Here is a 23,598-nt window from a genome sequence, read left to right as displayed (position 1 = left end):
CAAATCTCAAGCAGTAACCCCTTGCATCCAAGTGGATATATGCCTCCTTTTGAGTGAATATATATATAAAGTAATAAGAAAAGAACCTAAACTGACTTTATTTTGTCTTTTTTTTTTTTAACTATCTTTTAAGCTTGAAATTAGCAATTAGCTTCCCCAAAATATCAGACATCAATTCGGAAGATGAGTCTAATGATAGATTAAAAATGATGACAAATTCATAGATAGTAAATCAAATCTTCCGGATGACTAACTCACAAAACGCTGAATAATTACAACATCATGACTCTTGAATCAGAGGATGCAGTATATGAAGTATATGACGTTATGAAATTAATTTTTGTTAACAAACCCATGTTCAATATTTTAAGCACCAAAAATCACAGAGTTATCCTATTTTAATGAAATATTTAGCATTTATTCAACAAATTGATTCTTGTTCAGAATTCCTCTCATATTAAAACCAAAAATTTTTTAACATCTGTATAATGTATATATCTGAAACGAAACGGAAGTGTTTTTGTGAGTTAGTCATCCGGAAGTCGTAAATTGATCAAGTAGTTTTATTTTTATATAAGAAAATCAGTTTTAAGTGATTCAGGGGAATTTGTAGGCATTACAACATAAACCTCACAGGTTTGTATTATTGAGTTATCTACCTTAGATTCTTTTAGATTCTTTTCAAAATGGTTGACAAGGCAGCTGCTTTTCTGTTATTCATAAAATTTGATTTTCTTTTTTTAAAGTAAAACTACTTGATCAATTTATATGATTTTTGGAATATGTTCTTTCCATCATAGGTATGCATATAATATAGATTTTACTTTATTTTTGTTTTTTAATAGAAGGGGAATTCTGGACAAGAACCAAGAAATTATATAAGGAATACAAGTTTTCAATTTTAACATCATAGGTATTTTTAAAAGAGTAAAAGTTTCAAGAAATTTAAGTTTTGGCCAAATTAACACAGATTAACATCTATGCGTTGTTCAATATTAGTTGGTTACATTTATTGTTGAAGTAGTTGGTGTCTGTTGAGAGTGTCAAGGCAGAAGATAACCATTTTACTGAGTCAGCCGTGTCTATACATATCCGACTTGTGCAAGAAAAAGGCCTCCATAAGTTTGAAAGAAAACACCATCGTTTAAATGATATTTTTGAAGAGATTGAGAGTTTCAAATATCTTGACACAGCCGCAGGTGGATCTGACATTAAAATGTGAACAGACCTTGCACATTATACCTTCTGCCAACTTAATTCCCAACTTTTTTTTTTTTTTTTTTACACAGTGATCACCACTTATCAAGGCCCGGAAGCCACTCAGGGATAAGGGTTATTGCAAGTACATTATGTTAGTGTGGAGATTTGATGAAGTGTTTACTTAAGGGGGCGGTTCATTAGAAATTTGTTAACGTTGGACTTGAAGACATCCAAGTTGTAGTCCGATGGGAAGCAGGCAGACGGAACAGAGTTCCACAGGCGTGCAGTTCTAAGAAAGAAGCTTTGTTCATGGAATCCGCGTTTTGATTTAGGCAAAGATATAGAGTGGAGGAAATTTTTCACAGTGGATTAAGCTAGACAGGTGTTTTTCGTGAAAGATTGGCGAGGGGGGACCAGAGATTGGAGTTCAGACGAGCACTTGCCATGGAAATAACGATAAAACAAGGATAGGCTTGCAACGTCTCTTCTGTGGGAGAGAGGTTGCAGAGTAGAGAAAAGGGCATCCCCCACTAAGCCATGAAATCTATTTTGTACTCTGTCAAGGCAGGATAGGCTGTTTTTAGCAGCTCCTGCCCAGATATGGCAACAGTATTCCATCCTTGGACGTACTTGGCTTTTATATAGATATAGAATTGCATCAGTAGTGAGATATCTTCTGGAGCGGTAGAAGGATCCCACCATCCTTCCAGCGACCTTGGCAACAGACTTGATGTACGTGTTCCATTTCAGATCAGGAGTAAAGGTCAAACCCAGAAGCTTGTCAAAACACGGGGCCTCACCCGGACGAGAGCCATCCATCACAATTGATGCCAGATGGGGATCAGAGCGTTGATGATGTAAGGATAGGAGTTTGGTTTTGGATGCATTAAAGGTAACCAGCCACATCTTCCCCCACTGAACCACGCGCTCGAGATCAGAGGAGAGAGAATCAGAGAGAACTCTGATCAATATTTCAAATAATACACAGCCCTAAAGTAACAGTTTATGGACATATTGGGGCAAGTAATCTTCCTGTATGGTAGTGAATTTTGACCAATCAGAGTTGGCATAGCAAGTGGCTAGAGAATGCCCAATCATCGACTTCAAATCGTATATGTATATTTTCATTATCTTATTTTATTCATGGGATTGATTAGAGAACCAACATGTTCGTAAAGTAATGGTGTTTGTTGAGAGTGTTGAGACAGAAGATATTCATTTTATTGAACCAGACATGTTTGTATGTACCTGGCTTAAACAAGAAAAGGGTTACCATGAGTTCAAAGGAAAACATTAACATTATCTCTATATAATAATATATTTATTTAACTGGAACAAAAATACAGGAATATAAACATTCAAGTTGCGTTACTTGGATGGCATAAAAGTAATATAATTCCAATTGGAATTGAGTTTATTCCTGCCTCTTGTCACCATCATGACAACAAGAGTAAAAAGAGAATGCCACATTTGTCTACATTGAAATTTCTACTTAAACAGTTGTATTTAACACGCATCTAGTTTTGGGCAGAAATCATCACATATCAGTAGTGTGCTAGTAGCCTGCATCTCAATACATTGACTAAACTACAACAGCATAACGCAAGATAATGCAGGGACACATAAACAAAATAGATCTCTCATGTAACTGCTACAAATTTTAAATTATTAGGGAACAATAAAATAAAGCGGGGTTGAACACGCTTTCAAGTGAGAAGTGTAGACAAATGTTCATTTCAGTTTTAAAACAACTTCAAAATTTAAACTAAGATAATCAAGAAAGTAAACCTTAAAAACACACACAAACACACATACATTTTTATGTAATCAATTCGACAAAAAGGTTCTCATAATACTTACTTGTGGAAAAGATCTTGTTCGGCGTTAAGGTCTATTTGTGCAGCTAGATGCGGATCTACTTTTTCTTTAAGTTTGCTTTCCAACTGCTGTGTAGTTTCCATGCAGTACTCGGCCGTGCACAGAATACTACAGGCTCGACATTGTTCCTCCTCTGTAAATTTGGCAACTTCACCCTCCTTCAAGATACTTTGGATGAGGCCACTGGCTGCTGACAGGTGGCCAGTCTGACATGACATCCTTTTAAAATGAGAATACATGAAATTGAGAATACACATACTCAAATTGACTTTGTACCAATAAAAAATGTCAAAATAATAAAAGAATATATAGTTTATAATTGGACTGTGATTAATTATATTTTTTTTGTTCTTTTAATCAAATAAAAAAAATTTATGTTTATTAAATTTACTTACTTTGGCAAATTGCTAAGAAGTACCCGATGGGCATATTCCTTGAGGTACTTTTGGAATGTCTTCGTAAGGTCCAACATAGGTTGACCTGTGCTTAATTGCGAACACTGGACCATGCACTTTTTGTAAAAGACAAAAAGATCAGCACAACTCGGTAACACGTTGCTCCCTTCTTCTCCTTCGATACGGGGACTGCCATGTTGACGGAAGTCTTCAACAAATCTCATAATAAGGTCAGATAAATTTCTGCAAAAAGACATAGTAAAAAAATAATTAAAAAAAAAAAATAGTAAAAATAACAACAAAATAATAAACTACTGTAGAAAACAACAAATTTGGTTGTATTATTGTAGCCTTAACAACCGGCTATAACACCGCTGATAACACCTACTAATCCTTTTGAGGAAAATGCAGGTTCATTTGAATCTAGCAATCCTTTTGAAAATGAAAATGGAGAACCAGTCGAGGAAATAAAGGTACATAAAAACAAAAAAGTCTCTTTTTACTTTTATTTTCTTAATTGGGGCTTGTGAAAAAAAAAAAAAAAAAAAAATGATAATTCTTCAAACTTAATTTTAATGTTAGTCTCAAAAACAGTGCCCCATCCTCCTACTTTTCATTTAATTTTTTTTTTTTTAATTAATTGATAAGATATCAATCTTTTAATCTTTTATTGTGAAAAAATAAATGTGGGGAAAAAAGTGTATTTATTTTCAATTTTCCATCCTGTCAAGGTATGAGAAGTCATTATATCAATTGAGTATTACATTTTCACACCAAACAAGGCACGTTGCCACTTTGATGTAGGGGGCTACTATCAGGGACATAAGCATCAGGGGTATTATGTCGGGAGTTGGGCAGCAAGATGTCGGTTCACGTTACACTTGAACTTCTGCATGTCAGTACAGTTGAGGAAGCAGGGTCCCGGAAGGGAATTCCAAAGTTTAGCGGTTCTGGGGAAGAAACTACTGGAGTAGAAGGCTTTCTTACATCTAGGGATCTCTACTGTGAAGGGGTGGGATTTAGCTGAGTAAAACGATCCCTTAGTGGAACCAGTCTTAACCTTTAAGAGTTTAAAATTTGATTTCCTTTGTATACCATTTTTAACATAGAGTGTATAGAAATGTACAATTTTAATTATTCACATCCTTGTATATTACACTAGCAGGAAGACCCGATGTTGCCCGGGATTGAATGATGATCAACGAATATTTCACACTCCATATTTTATTGTCATTGATTGCCTGCTCTCGTTGAACCCAACATGGTACACCAGGAGGAATATTCACATTTCTCCCCACAGTGACCCAGTCCAAAATACATTATAGTCTACATTGCGCAGTAGAGAACCTAGAGTTGATTTTATAAAATTATTCTTATTTTATATATAACGGCTTGAATTAAAGTTGAAAATGCAAAAGTCAAGTCTCATGGTCCAATTGTGCTTTAGACAGAAACATTCATTTCGAACATGCCCATATAATATCCAAGAACCCACTGTTGATTTCATGTGCCGAGCCTTTCTGCTTGTGTGGTAATAAAACTTCTCAAATGCACTTGTGATCTTAGGCTGTATAAGATGTTAACTTTGTTCACAATCGCCTGTTCTTTCAGTGGATTATTTTGATATTCCAATACGAAACATTCCCAGATACATAAAGTAAATTTGTGTAAAATTTCATAAAAATCGTCCCAGTCATTTAGGAGTTTATAGAAAACAAACTCACACACACAAAGTACCTTTTATATAATAATAAAGATAGAGATAGCGCTACTAAAAACAACATACAAATAGAATGAAATTAAAAATGCAATAAAAATAAAATATAAACAATCATAAAATTCATTTGTTATTGTTGAAAAAATTAGATTATTTAAAAAAAATAAAATAAAAAATAAATAAATAATGTTTCTTTTAGTTTCATTCACCCCAAACAAGGCATATTACTACTGAATTAGGAACATCCTCAGTGAGTGGTTAGGGAATGAAATGACAAGGCGTTGATCTAAGATATTGGGGGAGGTGAAAATTGATATGTTGCGATCTGTTTCAAAAAAACAGATGACACTTACCTAGCTACCAACCTAACTGCTATCGTAATGATATTTCTTCAAATGAAAACATTGGAAAAGCTATAATCATTAGAATCTTTTTTGAGAAATCAGTTTTAGCGATCACCATATGAAAATTTGTTTTGTTTGTTTTGTCCATTTTATAATAATGCAACATATTTTTTAAATTAAACGATGTTGAAACAAAACCTGAATGATTCATGATAGTTTTTCTCTTGACTTATAATTATCTGTTATATATCTCTATTATATCATAAAACAAAATCGATTATTCCAGTCTAGGAAAAAAAATCTTTGCAAATGCAGATATACATATAATACATATAAATTCAATAGTCAATAAGCCAATATCTGATGTACGTTTTGTGCAGTCACTTTCATTTGTTATCATTAATTCTTATAATTCCTAGGAGAGTCACATTTTAAAACAAGTCGTATTTAATGGTGATAGCACAATATTTACTCACTAATTAAAAAATATAGATGAAAATAGTGAACAGAGTTCACGATTGAAAGTAGGATTGGGTGGGACGGATCTGCTAATATATGCATATATAATTTCTATACATACCGGTCTTGGGATTCAATGTAGATGTTAAGATGCTGCTCAAAGCACTTAGAAATGATACCATCAAATGGAGAAGTTGGTGGTTTCGGCCCCAAAACCTGAAAATAGAAGCCATATTACCACTATAATAACATTTAAGATATTTCAAAATTGTGAAGTTAATCCTTAAAAAAAAAATGGTTCCAGTGTAGATTCAACATTGCAATTATGCTTAAAGTAATATGGTAAGCATTCCTCTCATTATAACACTCCAAACACAATTCAACCTTAAATGCAATGATAATATTTCTTAAATATAAATACTTGTAACTTTTCGGCAAGATGGAATATAATATTGTGAAAATACTTTTTTTATTTTTGAAAAATATCTTTCTAAATGAAGAAAGACAAAACTTCTTTCTTAGAACTGCACGCCTGTGGAATTGTCTTCCATTTTCCTGCTTTCCAACTAACTACAATATGGTTATCTTCAAGTCTAATGTAAACAAGTTTTTGATGAGCCGTTCCATATAAGTTAACAAATTTACCAAATTTCCATTACTAACGATTACTATATTGTCCAATTGACTACTGTACACTCTTTAACTCTTATCCTCGAGTGGCCTCTTAGGCATCACCACTTATCAAGGCTATGTAAAAAAAAAAAAAAAAAAAAAAAAAAAATGTGCAGATTAAATTATGAATAAAAACTATTTATTGTAGTGACAAAGATATTCTTGTTTATAATTTAGTGTAATGTGTTTGTTACAGTTCAAACCTCTTTCGGACCCACACGCTGTCTGACACCGTCAAAAAGGAACAACAAACAAAAATAAATAAATCCAACTCGGCTTTTCTTTTTTGTTTTTTTTAAACATAAGTCGTTTATTACCGTTTTTCTTTCTCCCCGTCTCAATGCCAGCTTAAAAGTCTCTTGCTGCAACATATCTATTTCACCTGATGTGTGTTTGTTTCTGCTCGACTACATGCCGGCCATAGACAGTCGTTTCTTGTCTTTTACTTTACACGTCAATCTTTTTCAACCGCACATTTTTTCTTCTGTCAACTACGTGGCATCCTTTTGTCTTTTTCTTGTGTCGCACCAGCTCGCGTACACTTCCCAACTCGCATATGTGCTTTTTTTGGCTGCTGCTGCTAATATACTCACCAGCCAACTTATATCTCATAGCTGCTGATACCCTCCCATGCGCTCATACATGCTCTGTTCGTTTTTTTTTTTTTTCTTACAAAGGGGTCACCACTTATCAAGGCCCAGAGACCACTTGAGGATATGAATCAATGAGTGTACAGTAGTCAATGGTTTTGGTTGTTTTTGTTTTACAGCATACCAACCCTTTTCAGGCTATTTAATGCCGAATCCAAAGATTTTGAAGAAAAATTTTTTAATAGAATATATTTGTTGTTTTCAAGTCGGTTTCTATTTAGCCCATAGTTGGGACCCTAACAGGTACTACCACTCCGGGTCAGAGTGGACCTGGGAGCAATGGCAACTAAAGGGTGGCTCCACACTCCCCAAAGCCCGCAAGCTGGGGCCTCACCACTGGATATAGTTTAAGGTCATATCCAGGACCCAGTAGTCAATGGGAAAATGTCATAGTAATCGTTAGTAGTGGAAATTTGGTAAATTGGATTACTTAAGGGGACGGCTCATCAAGAATTTGTTCACATTGGACTTGTAGTCAGTTGAAAAGCAGGATTACGGAATAGAGTTCCACAGGCATGCAGTTCTAAGATAGAAGTTTTGTTCATGAAATCTACGTTTAGGTACAGAGTTTTTCAATAATACGTGTTTTTCTTAATACAAAAGATTATTTCTAATTCCGAGATCTTTTTCGGCATTTCTGTTTCAATAATTTTATGTAACAATATCTATTCAGATCTTCATTAAATCAACTTTGTCAAATTAAAATAGCATATTTATTTTTCTAATAAATATATAATTTTTTAGTATAAATTATTATTAAGACAAATATAAAAATTAAAAAATAACTATACAGCTGTATTTGTTATTGAATATTATTATATAAACACAGTGCATGACTGTTAAAGTTTTATGAACAAAAGAGAAGAAATATATTTTACTATATAATAGTGGGGGAGGGATGATCTTACCTAGTTGTAAAATATGCTTAAATATATTTTAATTCATGCAGATTTCGTATTTATTATTACAGAGCAAATTTTCTATTGAATATCATATTGTACCTAACATATAGTATTAATTTCAAAAGTAAAATATATGACTTGGGTACCATCATCATCATCGCCTCCGTTCAGTCTCAAAAGACCATGGATACCCCTGGTAATGGCAGCTACACATGTAATTGTGAGGCAGGGGCTGCGCAGTCCCCTAACCACACCTCCCTGAATCGATACTGATAGAGTCCAATGACAAGAAGTCCAGGACGACTGGAAACAATGCTGGAATAAGCAGAGAGGACATACAGCACCTGTAATTCCCAAATGGTCACCCATTTTAGTACTGACCAGGTTCAATATTGCTTAACTTCGGTGATTTAACGAGAACCGTAATGCGAACATGATGCCATCATCTAGAATCAAAACCAAAACACTTAGCGCTCCAGCTATTTCCTACCGCTTGAATTATTAACAGATAGATAAAAAAGATTTAAAATTAAACCCATTCAAACTATGAATGAATTTGCGCATGCACAAAAGTAATAGAAATATGTCAGCAAGTTGAAAAGAACATTTTGCATTTTAACTTGCCAGCATATTTCTGTACATGTTATTCATCCATTCAAACAAAGATTTTACTTATTATAAACCATCCTTGGTATATGATTATTATTTCCTGTTAATTTTAGTGTTATGTGACCAGTAGTTTAAGAGTTTATCAGTTAAATGTCTTCACACAGATACACATACATACATACATATACCGTTTTATTTATATATATTATTCATGATATATACAATGGATCTCAATTTTCAAACATAATTCATTATAAGATAATTTTTCAAAAACTATATCATATTTTCCCCATTAAATGTGAAGGAGATTAATTTGTTAATATATATGTATATAAACTATGTTTTAGCTAGTTCAGGTATGTAAAAATATGGTTGCTAAGAAAAAATACAAATTCAAAGAAAAGTCACACTGATTAAAAGAAACCATATCTGAATTTAAAAATTCCAGGAATGTCAATCCTGCACAGAAATTTCAAGAATTTCATCAGACAGGTTGATTCAGTTACTGTCATCCTTGTTTGAGAATCAAAATTTTGTTAGAAAACTGAAGTATTTTCAGTTTTAAATTTTTGTTTGAAATCCGAATTGTTTCCAATTATGAACCATTTATCAACCAAGGTTTTATTGTATATATTAATGAAGTTTGTTTTAATGGAAAAATGTTATTCTGAAAACAATTCTTAATCTGAAAATGTGTTTGGGAAAGTAAAACTAGGGTGCTGAATCTACATTTGGTTCAAAAACACAAACTATTAACAAGAAAATAAAAGTAAAGAGACTTTCTTGTTTTTATGTACCTTTGTTTCTTCGACTGGTTCTCCATTTTCATTTTCAAAAGGATTGCTGGATTCAAATGAACCTGCATTTTCCTCAAAAGGATTAGTAGGTGTTATCAGTGGTGTTATAGCCGGTTGTTGAGGCTACAATAATACAACCAAATTTGTTGTTAGTAGTAATAGTAATTGATCTCAGCCATTAAGTATAACAATGAATAGAAAAAAAAAAGATTAATTAAAAAAAAAAATTTTTTTTTTAAATTTAAAAAGGTTTTAATAAATATCTACAAAATACATGTTTTATCCAAGGCCAAGAACATAGATAATTTTAGTTAATATTTTGAACACAAAATATAGAATGTTTTATGTTAATATTAAAAATAAATCATGTGAAACAGGCAACATTTAAAAAAAAAAAAAAAAAAATCGATTTTTAGTAAATTTATATACTGTAAACGTTATTGAAATACTGTTACAGATTAGAACCCTACGAATGAAAAAACTCAGTTACATTAGCTAGTTTGCATAGCCAGATGGAAACAATGTTAGAAACAAAGTTATGAAAATAATAAAAAGGTTAAAGTAAAATAAATTGTAATAATATGAAAGTCTAAACAATAACATAATGGAATTTATGACATGCAAAAATATGTTTGCAATAAATTGTAAATAAAATGCAAATAATTAATTTATTTATTGCGGACTATTATCCTCATCTTTATTACCATCTGACGAAGGCCAGAGGAATAGTTGGCCGAAACGTCATGAAACAACTAATAAAGATGAGGATAATAGTCTACAATAAATAAATTAATTAATAATACTCATCTCAATAATGAATCCCCCCCCCCCCAAAAAAAAATATAAAATGCAAATAGTTTTAAAGCCAGTTTAGGATATTTACAATCAAGAGTTAAATGTTTATGATACAAAAAAAAAAGGAGTTTAATGATAACAAAGGATTGACCTTTATACGTAAGAGATTACATAAGTAGGAACAATGTGTTATTATATCTGGGGGAGAGTTCCATATTGAGAGTAGAGTTTGAGCTGAGAGGTTTGCTTTGCAAAATCAAGAGTTGAGTTGGGACAGAGAGGTCGTCACTTTAAGTCCTGGACGCATAGAGCAAGATGTAAGAAATCTAAAAGAGGTTGAAACTCCGGGGAAGCCATGGAACTGTGGATGGGTTAGGGTTAGAGTTAAAACTATGGAAATGTACGAAGTAAGTGTTTTCGTGTTACTACTTTGCATGGGAGTATTTCTCTTGCAGCAGTTCAAATCAGGTATCAAACCATTGGCAATCAGAGTGAACCATGGTAAGTAGTTATGTCATGTCCCCTTTGTTGGTGCGCCATGCAGACAATATGTTTATTTGTCCCATTTATGTGAACTGTCTATTTGAATATGTGTAAGAAGCCCACACGCATATATAAGTGAATGATACTTGAGATATTATTATTTGGACTACTATTCTTATCTTGGTCCTTATTTTCAATGTTTTGACCTCTGATCTTCTGTAGGTGCATCTTTTTGCATTTGAGAATCTTGATGTCAAACTCTGAAACTTAGATCAAATTTCAAACAGAACCCATTATCTAGCTCTACTCATGTATTGAGCAATATTTAAGTAAATACTGTAAATTGATACATAAAATTATAACATTTTATGTGGATGTATGAAATGATAATATATATTTAAAATATAATCATCCACAGGCACATGTTTTGTCATATATATATATATATATATATATATATATATATATATATATATTATTCGTGCATATTTTATTGAAGAGGATCTTTGTTCTTCTTTTTATGATCTTTCTTTCGAATTTTTCTTGTTTTCGTACAAGTATTTTTGTTGTGGGATCCAAAGTTCTCATAAAGTCCCCTAGTTTACCAAACGTTTTCGGTCTCGATTGACCATCGTCAGGGTTGTTCTTCCTGTGCATCCTACTTATTGATTGATTTGTTCTCTGTCGTTTTACTGTTTTTATTACTAATTTACTATGTGTAGTTCCGTCTAATTTAAATTTTTTCCCACAACAAAAATACTTATCTGAAAACAAGAAAAATTCGAAAGAAAGATCATAAAAAGAAGAACGAAGATCCTCTTCAATAAAATATGCGCGAATAATGAAATTCTGCCTAAATATACAAAACTCAAAGGACATTATATATATATATATATATATATATATATATATATATAAAGCAGTTACTTACATATCAGTAACAGTTTTGGTTATAAAAGCAAAACACATGTCTGAGGATGAATGTATTTTAAATATATATAAGTACTCCTACTCATGAGGCACTCTGATGGAATAAATTATGATTTCCACTTGAACCTAAAGCAAGATTCTTCTATAAAAAAATTAAATCATCTGTAAATAAACCAATTAATACAAAAATTTTTCTATAAGTGATCTAATCAGAGTAGAGCGCTGGATTATTATTATAGATATTGACTTATATCAGAGGAAGGTGCATTAACTGCATCTAGCCACACTGATAAGCCTTGAAAAGAGTAAACACATGTCTGTGAATGACTATGTTTTAAATATATATAATTATCTCTTTATTTTCACCTATTCTTTCTTTGCCCTTTCTTTCACCTGTTCCACTCTCTGAGTGGTGAAAATCTTAATTTCTATGATACTTAAAATTTAGCGATCTATGTGAATTTTTAGTTTAGTTTGCAAGTTTCTAGACTTAACAAGCATGTAGAAAGAAATAATTATTTTTTGAAATGTGGTAGGATAAGTCACTGTATAATCTTAAATATTTGCTAGTTATGTTCAATAGATTGAGCTTTCTAGTTATAAATATGATGCTTGACAAATATATTTATAACTATATACTTTTGATATTAGACAGCACCTTTCCGTTTGGATTGAATTTGAAATCTCAAATTTCCCTGATTATCATTTTTAAAGTAAGTTTTTCATCTTTTTGGTTTGCCATTCTTATCCTTTTTAAACACCATTCTTCCTGTTATTTTATTTTGGAATACTGTGCCTATTTTTTTTTATTATTATTTGAAAGTCTCTGAAGAGCAACCATATAAACTAAAGACGGTATTTTTCATTACGAGTTCTGAAATGTGCATAAAATGGTAAAAAAAAAAATATAGGCATCCGCAGAATTAAAAAAATTAATAAAAATTGTGATTGCAGACTGATTATTTCTTTTGATCATTGGGATGTAAAAACACATATGCTCTGAAGCTGGAAACATAACTTCATTGAGCTTGTTATTTGGAGCAATTTAGATAAGATTATAAGAAATATATATGTTAAAAATATATTTTTTATATAAACTTAGGAATATATACTATTTTATTCAATTTAGATAAACAAAATTATCATAACTTGCTCTTTTAATTGAACACTATCAACAACCTTGTTGAAATATGTTTTTTTTTACTTTGGGATATTTTTAAGCTAGAATATATATGATGGACTCTCCCGTCGATTCTGTTGTATGAGCTTCCGCCACAACAACTAAGTTGCTCGGAAATCCACACAGATGATTTGTTTATAGTGGTGAAGGCTTTGTCTAGAACCAACCACATTTTTTGTATTACTGCTAATCTTTGTGGGTGCAGACACTGCCACAGGACAGACTATACAGGTTTTTAAATCAGAGTTTCCTTCTAGATACACGTCTTAACGAAGACTGGGGGTGCATCTCTTGGAGTGAATTAATGCGCCCCCAGAAACCAACCTGGAAATTCCTATGACTCGCTGCGGTACATACAGCACCTACACTTCCCAAATAGTCACCAATCTGGTACTGGCCAGGCTCAACGTTGCTTATATATATATATATATATATATATACTGCACAATCACGTTGACACACTGGTTCTCGTCAGATCACCGAAATTCAGCAATGTTGAGCCTGGCCAGTACCAGATATATATATATATATATATATACACACACACACACACACACACGAGGGGCGTTCAACAAAAAGTAATGTCTCCTATTTTTTATTCTGCCCAAATGGATAAGATTGGATTGCAAATTGCATTGATATGATGACTGAAAACTTGAAAGTTTCATCTGTCTGTTGCAGCTATTGATGATGTGAGACTAAGAAACCAATCTTTGTCATGTACGTGCATCGAAGCAGAGATCCGTCATTGAATTCTTGACAAAAATGCATAGAGAATGGTTGGGATTATGTAAACAAATAAATTTTGAAGTGCAAAAAGTCACTTGTTTAAATAGCACCTCTCCCATCTTCGTAGCTCTTTAACTTTTTAAATTAGAAAAAAAAAAGTGTGAGGGGGGTACTTTTGGAGCAACCTTGGAATATTGCACCAACAAATTGTAATCCATACTTTACCTGATTTTCTTGTAGAGTAATACCAGTAAATCGTTTAGCAATTAATGTTTCAAAATTAGTTGTTCTTTGTATTGCAAATAGAAGAAGCTTAACATCAATCTCTGTCACACGCTTGGACATAATTTTGGATAGTTCTTTCCTGAAAAGAAAGATTAGGTTTATATGTGTAACAAGTCTTGTTTACAAATAGTCAAGTGAGTTTTATTTTGATCACAGAGCAAAAATACACAAAATATCAAATAAGTCTGAATTGAAACAAAATCTCTATATTATTAAATGATTAAATAAGCCTGGATTGCAAATGACAAACTCTGGAGGGAAAACAGTCATGTCTGAATAGCAAAGAATTGTATGGATTGTATACGATCAAGTAAGTCTAAATTGTAAAAAATCAATTGTGAATAGCAAACATTTTAATTTAATTTGGAAAAGATAAATTTACAATTGCAAATGGTCAAATAAACCTCAATTAAAACCATGACAATCTTGTAGGATTGAAAAGAGTTGATGTGAAACCCGTTTTTTTGTTTTTGTTTTTTTGATAAGCAAAAAGAAGTTTCTATTTAATTAGAGAAAAATGAAAAATCTGGCGAGAAAGAAACGAATTGTTTTTCTCTTCATGTGAATAGGAAATTCTGATGAAAAACAGGCCAGCTGGCTTTGTACCCAGCACAGATCAGCTAAAGTGATTGGATATGATGACCGAGATATTCCAGAGTTGAGGAAAATAGAATACCTTCCATTTTGAAAAGTGCATATAATGGAAGTATAATGGAAGGAGAGAGGGACATATCTTCGGTTCACTCAAAATGACAGTAAGAGGTAGAAAATTTATTGGCCATTTTAAAGTCAGAAAACGGGAATCCCTGCAGATTGAAAAATGAAAATATTAACAAAAACTAATTGTTAATTAAATTCTATTAGAAGAGAGGTTAGTTATGCCTGTTTGATTCTCGATATAAGGCGAAGTGTGATAAGTTTTGAAGGCTTCATTTTGCTCACATTATCGAATTCATGTTGTTAAGACCCCAGACTTAAGGTTGATATCATCAATTTAAAATTACCCAGAACTTAATAATTAAGCCAGCCCAAAAACACTTAAAGTAGAAAGTGCATTTAGAATTATTTTTATTTTATTTTATTTTTTTCACACAAACACAACATTGTAACTTTTACTCAAAACAATTACTTTTATACAAAATAGAACAACCGTCGTATTCTTTATTTATTTTTCATGTTTAAACATGATTTTTGCTCCTTAGTGATACAACTTTGCTGAATGATTACACTCTTGATCTTGGGGAGAGTGGTAATTTGACAGATCTAGATCCTTCGACATCTACAGTCTTCATCATAGAAGCAACTTTTTTGCAAATTGGTACCAAAAAATGGCTAACTTTGGTAACGCAGAGTAAGCATACAAAATAAAAAGCCTGGATATAAAGTATAAAATAGTTGAATAACAAAAAAATTGAGCTAGACTGGCTAAAAAGTTTGAATTGCTATAAAACAAATTAGTCAAATACGTTTGGACGGTAAATTTAGAAATGATGTTTGCACTTGTTTTCAAACTGATGATAAAAACTTTATATTAAACCAAAATAAATTTAAATTTCTTTGTATTATGAAACAAGGCCGATAGCCATTAGTCGCGTGCTCTCGTGTAATGAATGAATGCGTGAATGTAGGATTGACATTAAATTCTTAAAGATAAACTAAAATGACCAAAAAATGGGCTGAAATGACTTAAATAAATAAAAAGTAAATGACTTAGAATGACTTTAATGAACTTAAGGATGAATTGAATGACCTTAAGAATGACTTGAATGCTTAAAAAATAAGTGGAATCCTTCAAAAACAAATTGAATGGCTTTGAGACTGACTAGTTGTAAAGTAGGTGATCATTTTACATTAAATTAATACAGAAAAGTGATCTCCCAATTTATATCACAAAGTTACAAACATAAGTACAGCATGTAGTAAGGACAGATACTACACTTTGATTTTGGCCAAAAGGCCAAGAAAAGGATATTTATTTGCTCCCCCACCGAGCAAATTAGGCACAAGGCCGATTTTTAAAGTGAGTAGTGAAGGGGAAATGGTGACCAACTCCCCAGGGAGTAGGGGGGCTGGATAGTGACAATTGGTATGAAGGGTTGCCCCTACATCGACCAAGGTCTTATATGTGGCGTCGCCCCACATATGGTCTTTGCTTGCAGTATCTGCCGGAACAGATCTTGGTCACAAGACCACGAAAAGCTTAAAAACCTAAGAACAGCATCTATTAACAACAGACCTTTGATCTTAACCAAAAAGGCTAAGCACAAAAGTGTTACGGACAGACCAATTGACCGACAGACTTATAGAGTCGCTTGCACGCGACTAAAAATGCAAATGACTTTATAAACAATGATAATATTATGTAACAGAAGTATTTTTTGCAACACAACAAAGTCTGAATGATAATCTAAATTATACAACAAACTTTTTTTCAGCAAATACGAGAACAACACACACAAGAGATTCTGCAGTTGATTACACATGGCAATGCACCAAGCTGAACTAGTTGTCGCCTCATGGTCATTAGAAAATTTGCATTTTGCGCATGCAGCCAATTTAGATGCAACTCAGTCATGTATGGTGTTTCATCACCATTACTCATTATCACATTAATTATGCGTGTAAAAAGGAAAGAAATGGTTTCAACAAATAGCTATCAATCAGGAGGTGCTGTTTTCTTAAAACTATCAGACATTTTCTTATTGATTTATTCTATGTGTTCTCTCTCTCTCTATATATATATATATATACACACAGTGGCGCCAAAAAGAAAACCTGCACTTGTCATTTTTTCAAAAACCACAAATTTATGCTAAATTGAATGTAACTGTTTAAACAACCTATACCTCATTTTATTCGCCTTTCATTCCTCTATAATTTTACTTATTCATATTTGACTTTTAATTAAAGTATCCTTTAATTTTTATCCAAAGTTTTTCCAGATTTGAGATTTTATCATTGTGTAGTTGTTGCTTGATGTAATGCCATAGGTTTTCGCTAGGATTAAAGTCTAGAGATCGTGCAGGCCAATCTAAACATGGAATATTATGCACTTCAAGGAACCTCTTGACATTGTCAGCTGTGTGAATGGGAGCATGAAGATGGGATTATCATCCAAATTCCGGCCAAGGTAAGGTAGGAAATGCTCAGTCAACATATTAATGTATTTGGTTGAATAATTAATAATTTTATTATATCATAATTAGGATCATTTAATTCATTTTTATGTAAATTATAAAATTATTAATTCCATCTACTAACTAACTAACTAATGAATTAATTTTATTCAAACAATTTTCACTACATAAATATATGCAAATAATACGGGGGGAAATAAGTTCAATCCAGCGACTGACACCCTTTCTAACTCAACAATAAACAACAACATATGCAAGTAATAAATAAAATATTTATCAATATTCAAATTTTATTTTTAGCTGCAATATTTTAAGTCTAAAAAATTCTTATTTTTTACTTTATTAGAATATCTTGTTCTTTACTTTTCCAGGTTTAATAACATCTTAAGAATATTACTTTTCATGCGCGCATTTTTCCATATAATATATATATATATGATGATGATTGCAACGTCTTGTCAGACGAGTGCCACTCCCTCAGGTACTGAAAGTCCATGAGCCGAAAATGACTTTAGTCCTGCCGGCAAAATTCACACGCACAAGCAGACATGACACTGAAGACGGTAACTGGTATATATACATATATATGCATGCATACATACATACACATACAAATAACCCACATATATGCATACATACACATTACATATATGCATACATAGACATACTTATACATACATAAACATACACAAGACGGTCATTGGCATACATACATACATATATATATATATAAACGCAAATATACATATCTACACATACACACATACATATCTGTAAACATACACACATATATACATATACCATGAATAATACACATACATACGTATACAGACACACATGCATACATACATATATACAAATACATACACACATATACATACATATACCCATACGTACACATATGCACATACATATATACATACACTTACCTACATATACATAAATATAAGACGAAATGTTGTATCCCTCTGCCTGTTCTACAAAGATTTTAATGGAGAATGCTCTGACGAACTGCAAGCACTTGTGCCCCCACAACGTAAACACCCTCGACAAACCCGACAGATAGTTAAATCTTACTCCCACACAGTAGAGATCCCTAGATGTAAAAGATCTTTCTACTCCAGTAGTTTCTTCCCCAGAACCGCTAGACTTTGGAATTCCATTCCAGGTCCCTGCTTCCCCAACTGTACTAACGTGCAGAAGTTCAAGTGTAACGTGAACAGACATCTTGTTGCCCAAATCCCCACATAGTACCCCAGTAGATGTTACTTGTGATAGTAGCCTACTACACCAAAGTAGCAATGTGCCTTATTTGCGGTGAAAATGTAATAAAAAATTAAAAAATTAATATTGCAAATTATAAAAATATTAAATAGAATAAAAATATTTTTCATAAGTCGTTTCTGCAAGACTGCTCGGTTTTATTTCCGGTAACTTCCGTTTCAACGACTCTCGAATTACAAGATAAGTAAAATAAAAAACATCCCCTATTTTTAAAATTTAAATTCATTTGTTTGTCTTACCAATATTTTAATTTTAAATTCCTTTGTTTATCTTAAGGCTTTTCACTCATCAAGAAATACGTTTTAATTGCTTAGTTTCTTTCACGACATTGTTTACATAAAAAGTTTGTTTTAACTTTTTCTAAACTATAATAAAATAAGAAAGTTGCTTGATTGAGATTGTCGGACTGACTTCCTCATCTTGGTTGTTATTGTCACAACGTTTCGACTGCTTTTCCCTCCGGCCTTCATCAGGTGGTTTGTATTGAACTGAGGAACTGTTTGTTAGGAGAAGACCGAAAAGCGGTAACTAAAGGAGAGACGGAAAAATCGGGTATAGCCAACCATGTCTGGATGGAGAGGGGGGACCATCGCCCCCTATGGGATGAAGTAAAAATAATAAACAGAGAGACCCATTGGAAAGTGAGAAAACTTAAAGAAACAGCTCACATGCTCGGACATAACAACCTACTGAGCAAACCAAGCATAGAGCTGAATGCAATTTGGACACCTGTTAGAGAGAGAATCAGCAACTATGTCCCAGAGCCTAGCTGGAGTTCGAACATGGTACCCCCATAATAATAATAAAGGGTTGGGTTCGAGACTCCGAACAAACGGTTCCCCAGTTCGATACAAAACACCTGATGAAGGCCGGAGGGAAAAACGGCCGAAACGTTGTGACAATAACAACCAAGATGAGGAAGTCAGTCCGACAATCTCAATCAATGAAAACACCTCATCTCAAAAATACAGACAATTACTAAGAAAGTTGCTGTTTCATTTTTACGACTTGTCCCAGCATATTATAAACCCTCTCACCTCCCCATGTTAAAAACGGCTTTCGGATTAAACACTCCCTTCCACAAACCTCGAAAGTCGTTCTTAACATGGGGAGGTTGGGGTGTTTATAATACACTGGAGCAAGTCGTAAAATTAACGACGTTGCTATTTATTATTTATTGCAAAAATTGCTTAGAATTTATTTTTTTCTACAAACATTTAATAAGAAATACAAATAAACGGTAGGATTTTTTTTTTTTTCTGCTGATGTTTCTACATTTAAAATTTTACTTAACTTTTCCTAGTGTTGCCGAGCTAAACGCTGAGAAAATAATTACACAACACTTAAAATTTAATTCATTGTGGATTTATTCAAACAGTCCTTTGGAAAATAAATAATTAAAATAAAATGGCACTTATACACTTATGTTATGGTGCTATTTTTTAAAATAGTATTTTCACGTTAAATTAAAATTTTACAATATCTTTTTGTTTATTAATTTGTTAGGTGAAAGTACAGATAACCCGGTTGGTTTCTAATGTGTGGAAAATCTAGCTCCCCCCCCCCAAAAAAAAAAAAGAAAAAAAAAGGGTACTCTGGATAGTAACAAAAAATAAAAATTGCCTCAGTCTCGAAAGATTACTTCTCTACTGATCGAGGAAAAAATATATATATGTGTGTGTGTGTGTGTGTGTGTGTTCAAGAGTCACCAAACCAGAAAATCTCTATATCAGCTAAGAAAATGGAACAAAAAAAACTGTACCCATACGAAATGGAAAATTAAACCTATAAGAAACATGCTTTTTCTCATTTTGGAACTTTTTCCATTGAGTCAATTTGAGCCACAGCAACGTGTGGCAAGGTACAGCTAGTATTTCATAATAATTGATGTAAATAGATTTTGTTGAGAAAGAAAAATAATACCTGGTAAACATAAGAAACATAAAATTAAAAAAAATAAGAATAAAAACATAAGAAAGAAATATAATACCTGGTAATTTCACAGAATTCAATGCATATTCTTTCACTAACTTCCCATTCAATAGGGAAGATATGACCAAACTTTTCCTCAAATTCTACCAAAGCTCGTTTGATCCAAGCATAGCGGCGATCTATTTTGTCTAACCAAGCAACCTTTAAGAGATGAGAAAAATAAAGATACTAAGAAAAAAACAGCAAAAACATTTAAAGTAAATACAGATTTAATAATTTAATTAATATTTATTCTTCCTAAAAATTAAAAAAAAATGATGCATGAACAAATTTACTAACAAAGTTGTGAACAGATATGTACAACATATGTGCTGCACTAAAAACAAGATTTTTCATGAGTTTAAAATGGATCTTCTTCATTATGACCCTGCATATGCATTCACTGGATGAGAACATTTAATATTCTCTAAATGCATAAATTCTATAATTTTGGTAAATGCATAAATTCTATAATTTTGGTAAATGTATAAATTCTATAATTTTGTAAATGTATAAATTCTATAATTTTGGTAAATGTATAAATTCTATAATTTTGTAAATGTATAAATTCTATAATTTTGTAAATGTATAAATTCTATAATTTTGTAAATGTATAAATTCTATAATTTTTTAAATGTTAAAAATTTATAATAAATTAATTGTATTTATTGATTTCACATCTTTAAATTACATGAAGAGAATATTTTTCTTTTAAATTGTTCAACTTACATCTTGGTCATCGGCAAAGAGTACTGTATACTCTGAGAGTTGCAACTTGACAAACCAACTTAGAATGTCCCGCTTAACCTTAGGGTCAAGAACATTAACAACCAAGCAGGCTTCTGCAAGTTGTTTCAAATTGCCTGGTCCATACTGAAAAATAAAGATTTAGAAATAAAATATACATTACTTAGCAGATAAATATGAAAATATTAAATGAAATATATGGACAAAATATAAGATATTAAATATTTTCCTAATTACAAAATATATTTTCAAAGAATCAGTTGGATGACCTGCCATCATTTATGGCTAAAGAAAGATATCAGATATTTAAGTTAGTCAATGGAGACTAAATGAGTAAACACACACAAACACAATCATTATACATATATACATACATTAGATTATTTTTCTTTTAATAATATTATTTGCATTCTTTCCCCTTTTCCTTGTACCTATTTGTGAAATTATTCCACTGATTTCGGCCTTTTGGATTATTTTGGACCATCTTCCAATTACACGATTTCCTTGGATTTTACTTGTGCGAATGGAAATTTAACTAACTTTCTTGGATTTACATTTACCGTCATCAGACCATCCATTCATGTGAAATCACCTTTTTCTTCACCCTATTCCCTATGCTTCACTTTTTGTTATCAAGTAAGATCTTTGACGTACTTGCAGTTTCATCAAATACTTTTGCATGCAAAATCTGATCCCGCATTTTGCTAATTCCTACCCTCTGATGAGAAGGAAAGTATTTCTTTGAAACTCCGCGGATTAAGGACTATTTAGTGTTTCCTTTTCAAATTAAATATGTTTTTAACTCTTTTTCAAAGTGTTTTGTAACATGTTTTATTAACTATTTGCTCTTATTATAAGCTCTATCTCCTATTTGGTTTTATCGAGCTTTTACATCTGGTTGAGATTACTTTATAAATATTAATTCTTTAATATTTATAATATACTTTAGTTTTACCATCTTGGATTATTTTGGTAAATTTAATTGTAATTTTTATTTTATCTTATCTTATATTATATATATATATATATATATATATATATATATATATATATATATATATATACACACCAAGAAAATGAATGGTGAAAATAAAAATTGAGTTGATTAAATATAAGCTCTTTTCATCATTTTCTTCATAATCTTTTGGATTTTTACTTTAACTATATTTTTTAATCTATTTTCAAGTTTATGCTAACTAGTAGTACAATTTGTATCCTCTGATGAAAAGATCTTATACTTGAAAAACCATGTGTTCAGGATTAAGAATTTTTATTCCTAGCTTTGAATATTTGATGAATTAATAGATATTATAATTAACTCAATTTTTATTTACATCATTCATTTTCTTGGTTTATATATAATTAAATGAATTCAAATCATTACAATTTAATAAATCAATTATATATTACGTTAACTTGAATGATCCAAAAAGGATTGCAAGATGGAATTTTTGGAAGTCATGACTGTGCAGATTTTTATAAAACCATAAAAATAGAGATAAATGAGAACAATAACATAGAGAGAGAGAGAGAGAGAGAGAGAGAGAGAGAGACAGACAGAGAGAGAGAGAGAGTAGATAATAAGCTGATGGGGTCACACTTGTTATGGTAATCTCTTGATAATCATAATGCTTATTCAACCTCGTTGTTATATGCTTCTCATAAACTAGTTGCTTTACCAAGACTTCAGAGTCTAGTTTACCCTACTATTTCATTAATAGTTGGAGTAGAGAAGATAGGAGAGATGGATTCATAGCTCTTCCAGTAGCAGTCGAGAAAATTTACTCAATCCTGTGGAACAGTCTGAACAAGTGATAATTACATAATTTCCATATATAATTGCATTTTCAAGAAATCAAATTTAAATTTTTATAATCTCTAATTGCATTATTTGCTATTTCCTACAAGAGCTGAACATTTTGATGCTAATAAAGTAGATAATATATTGACTGGATTGAAAAGGGGCATTTACCTTTGCAGCAGGTCCTTGAAAAGCTTCCTCAAAGTCAGCTGTGATTTGGGTGCCAAGGGCTGCTTGGATCTGCTTTACTCTGTTTTCAGATGAAAAGAAAAATAATTTTGTTCAAATCAACAAAACTCAAATAATAGAAAGAAAGAGTGGTTTAGGGTTTAAGTCAACAAATATATAGAAAACTACTAACACCCGAAAGTATACTGTACCTCTATAAGGCCACCATTCGCCCATGTATGGAGTATTGCTGGTGCATCTGCTACTAGTCTCTCGCTCCTTGACAAGGTTCAAAAGAGAGTCGCAAACCTGATAGGCCCTGAACTGGCATCTAAGCTTCAGCCTCTGTCTCATCGATGAAATGTTGCATCCCTCTGCCTTTTCTACAAGTATTTTAGTGGTGAATGCTCTGACGAACTGCAATCACTTGTGCCCCACGACGTGAGCACCCTCGACAAACCCGAC

At 32.0% G+C, this 23,598-nt stretch overlaps 1 protein-coding gene across 1 annotated transcript in view; it reads right to left on the bottom strand.

The window, feature by feature from the left end:
- LOC145278149 (vacuolar protein sorting-associated protein 53 homolog) overlaps positions 1-23,598 on the bottom strand; it is a 60,667-nt gene that overhangs the window by 18,149 nt on the left and 18,920 nt on the right. Inside the window, exons 6-13 of the mRNA XM_080130433.1 lie at positions 23,137-23,215; positions 21,147-21,290; positions 20,437-20,579; positions 13,966-14,104; positions 9,624-9,746; positions 6,115-6,209; positions 3,474-3,716; positions 3,061-3,297 (exon numbers count right to left, since the gene is read on the bottom strand). Of these exons, the coding sequence (XP_079986559.1) occupies positions 3,061-3,297; positions 3,474-3,716; positions 6,115-6,209; positions 9,624-9,746; positions 13,966-14,104; positions 20,437-20,579; positions 21,147-21,290; positions 23,137-23,215 (1,203 nt within the window). The remainder of the gene's footprint in view (positions 1-3,060; positions 3,298-3,473; positions 3,717-6,114; positions 6,210-9,623; positions 9,747-13,965; positions 14,105-20,436; positions 20,580-21,146; positions 21,291-23,136; positions 23,216-23,598) is intronic.

Source organism: Euprymna scolopes, chromosome 1, assembly GCF_053919585.1.
Source record: "Euprymna scolopes isolate OS-2025 chromosome 1, ASM5391958v1, whole genome shotgun sequence".
In the NCBI taxonomy this organism is placed as follows: domain Eukaryota; kingdom Metazoa; phylum Mollusca; class Cephalopoda; order Sepiida; family Sepiolidae; genus Euprymna; species Euprymna scolopes.
The sequence above is the reverse complement of the archived record's forward strand: the minus strand, read 5'-3'. Positions and strand labels throughout refer to the sequence as shown.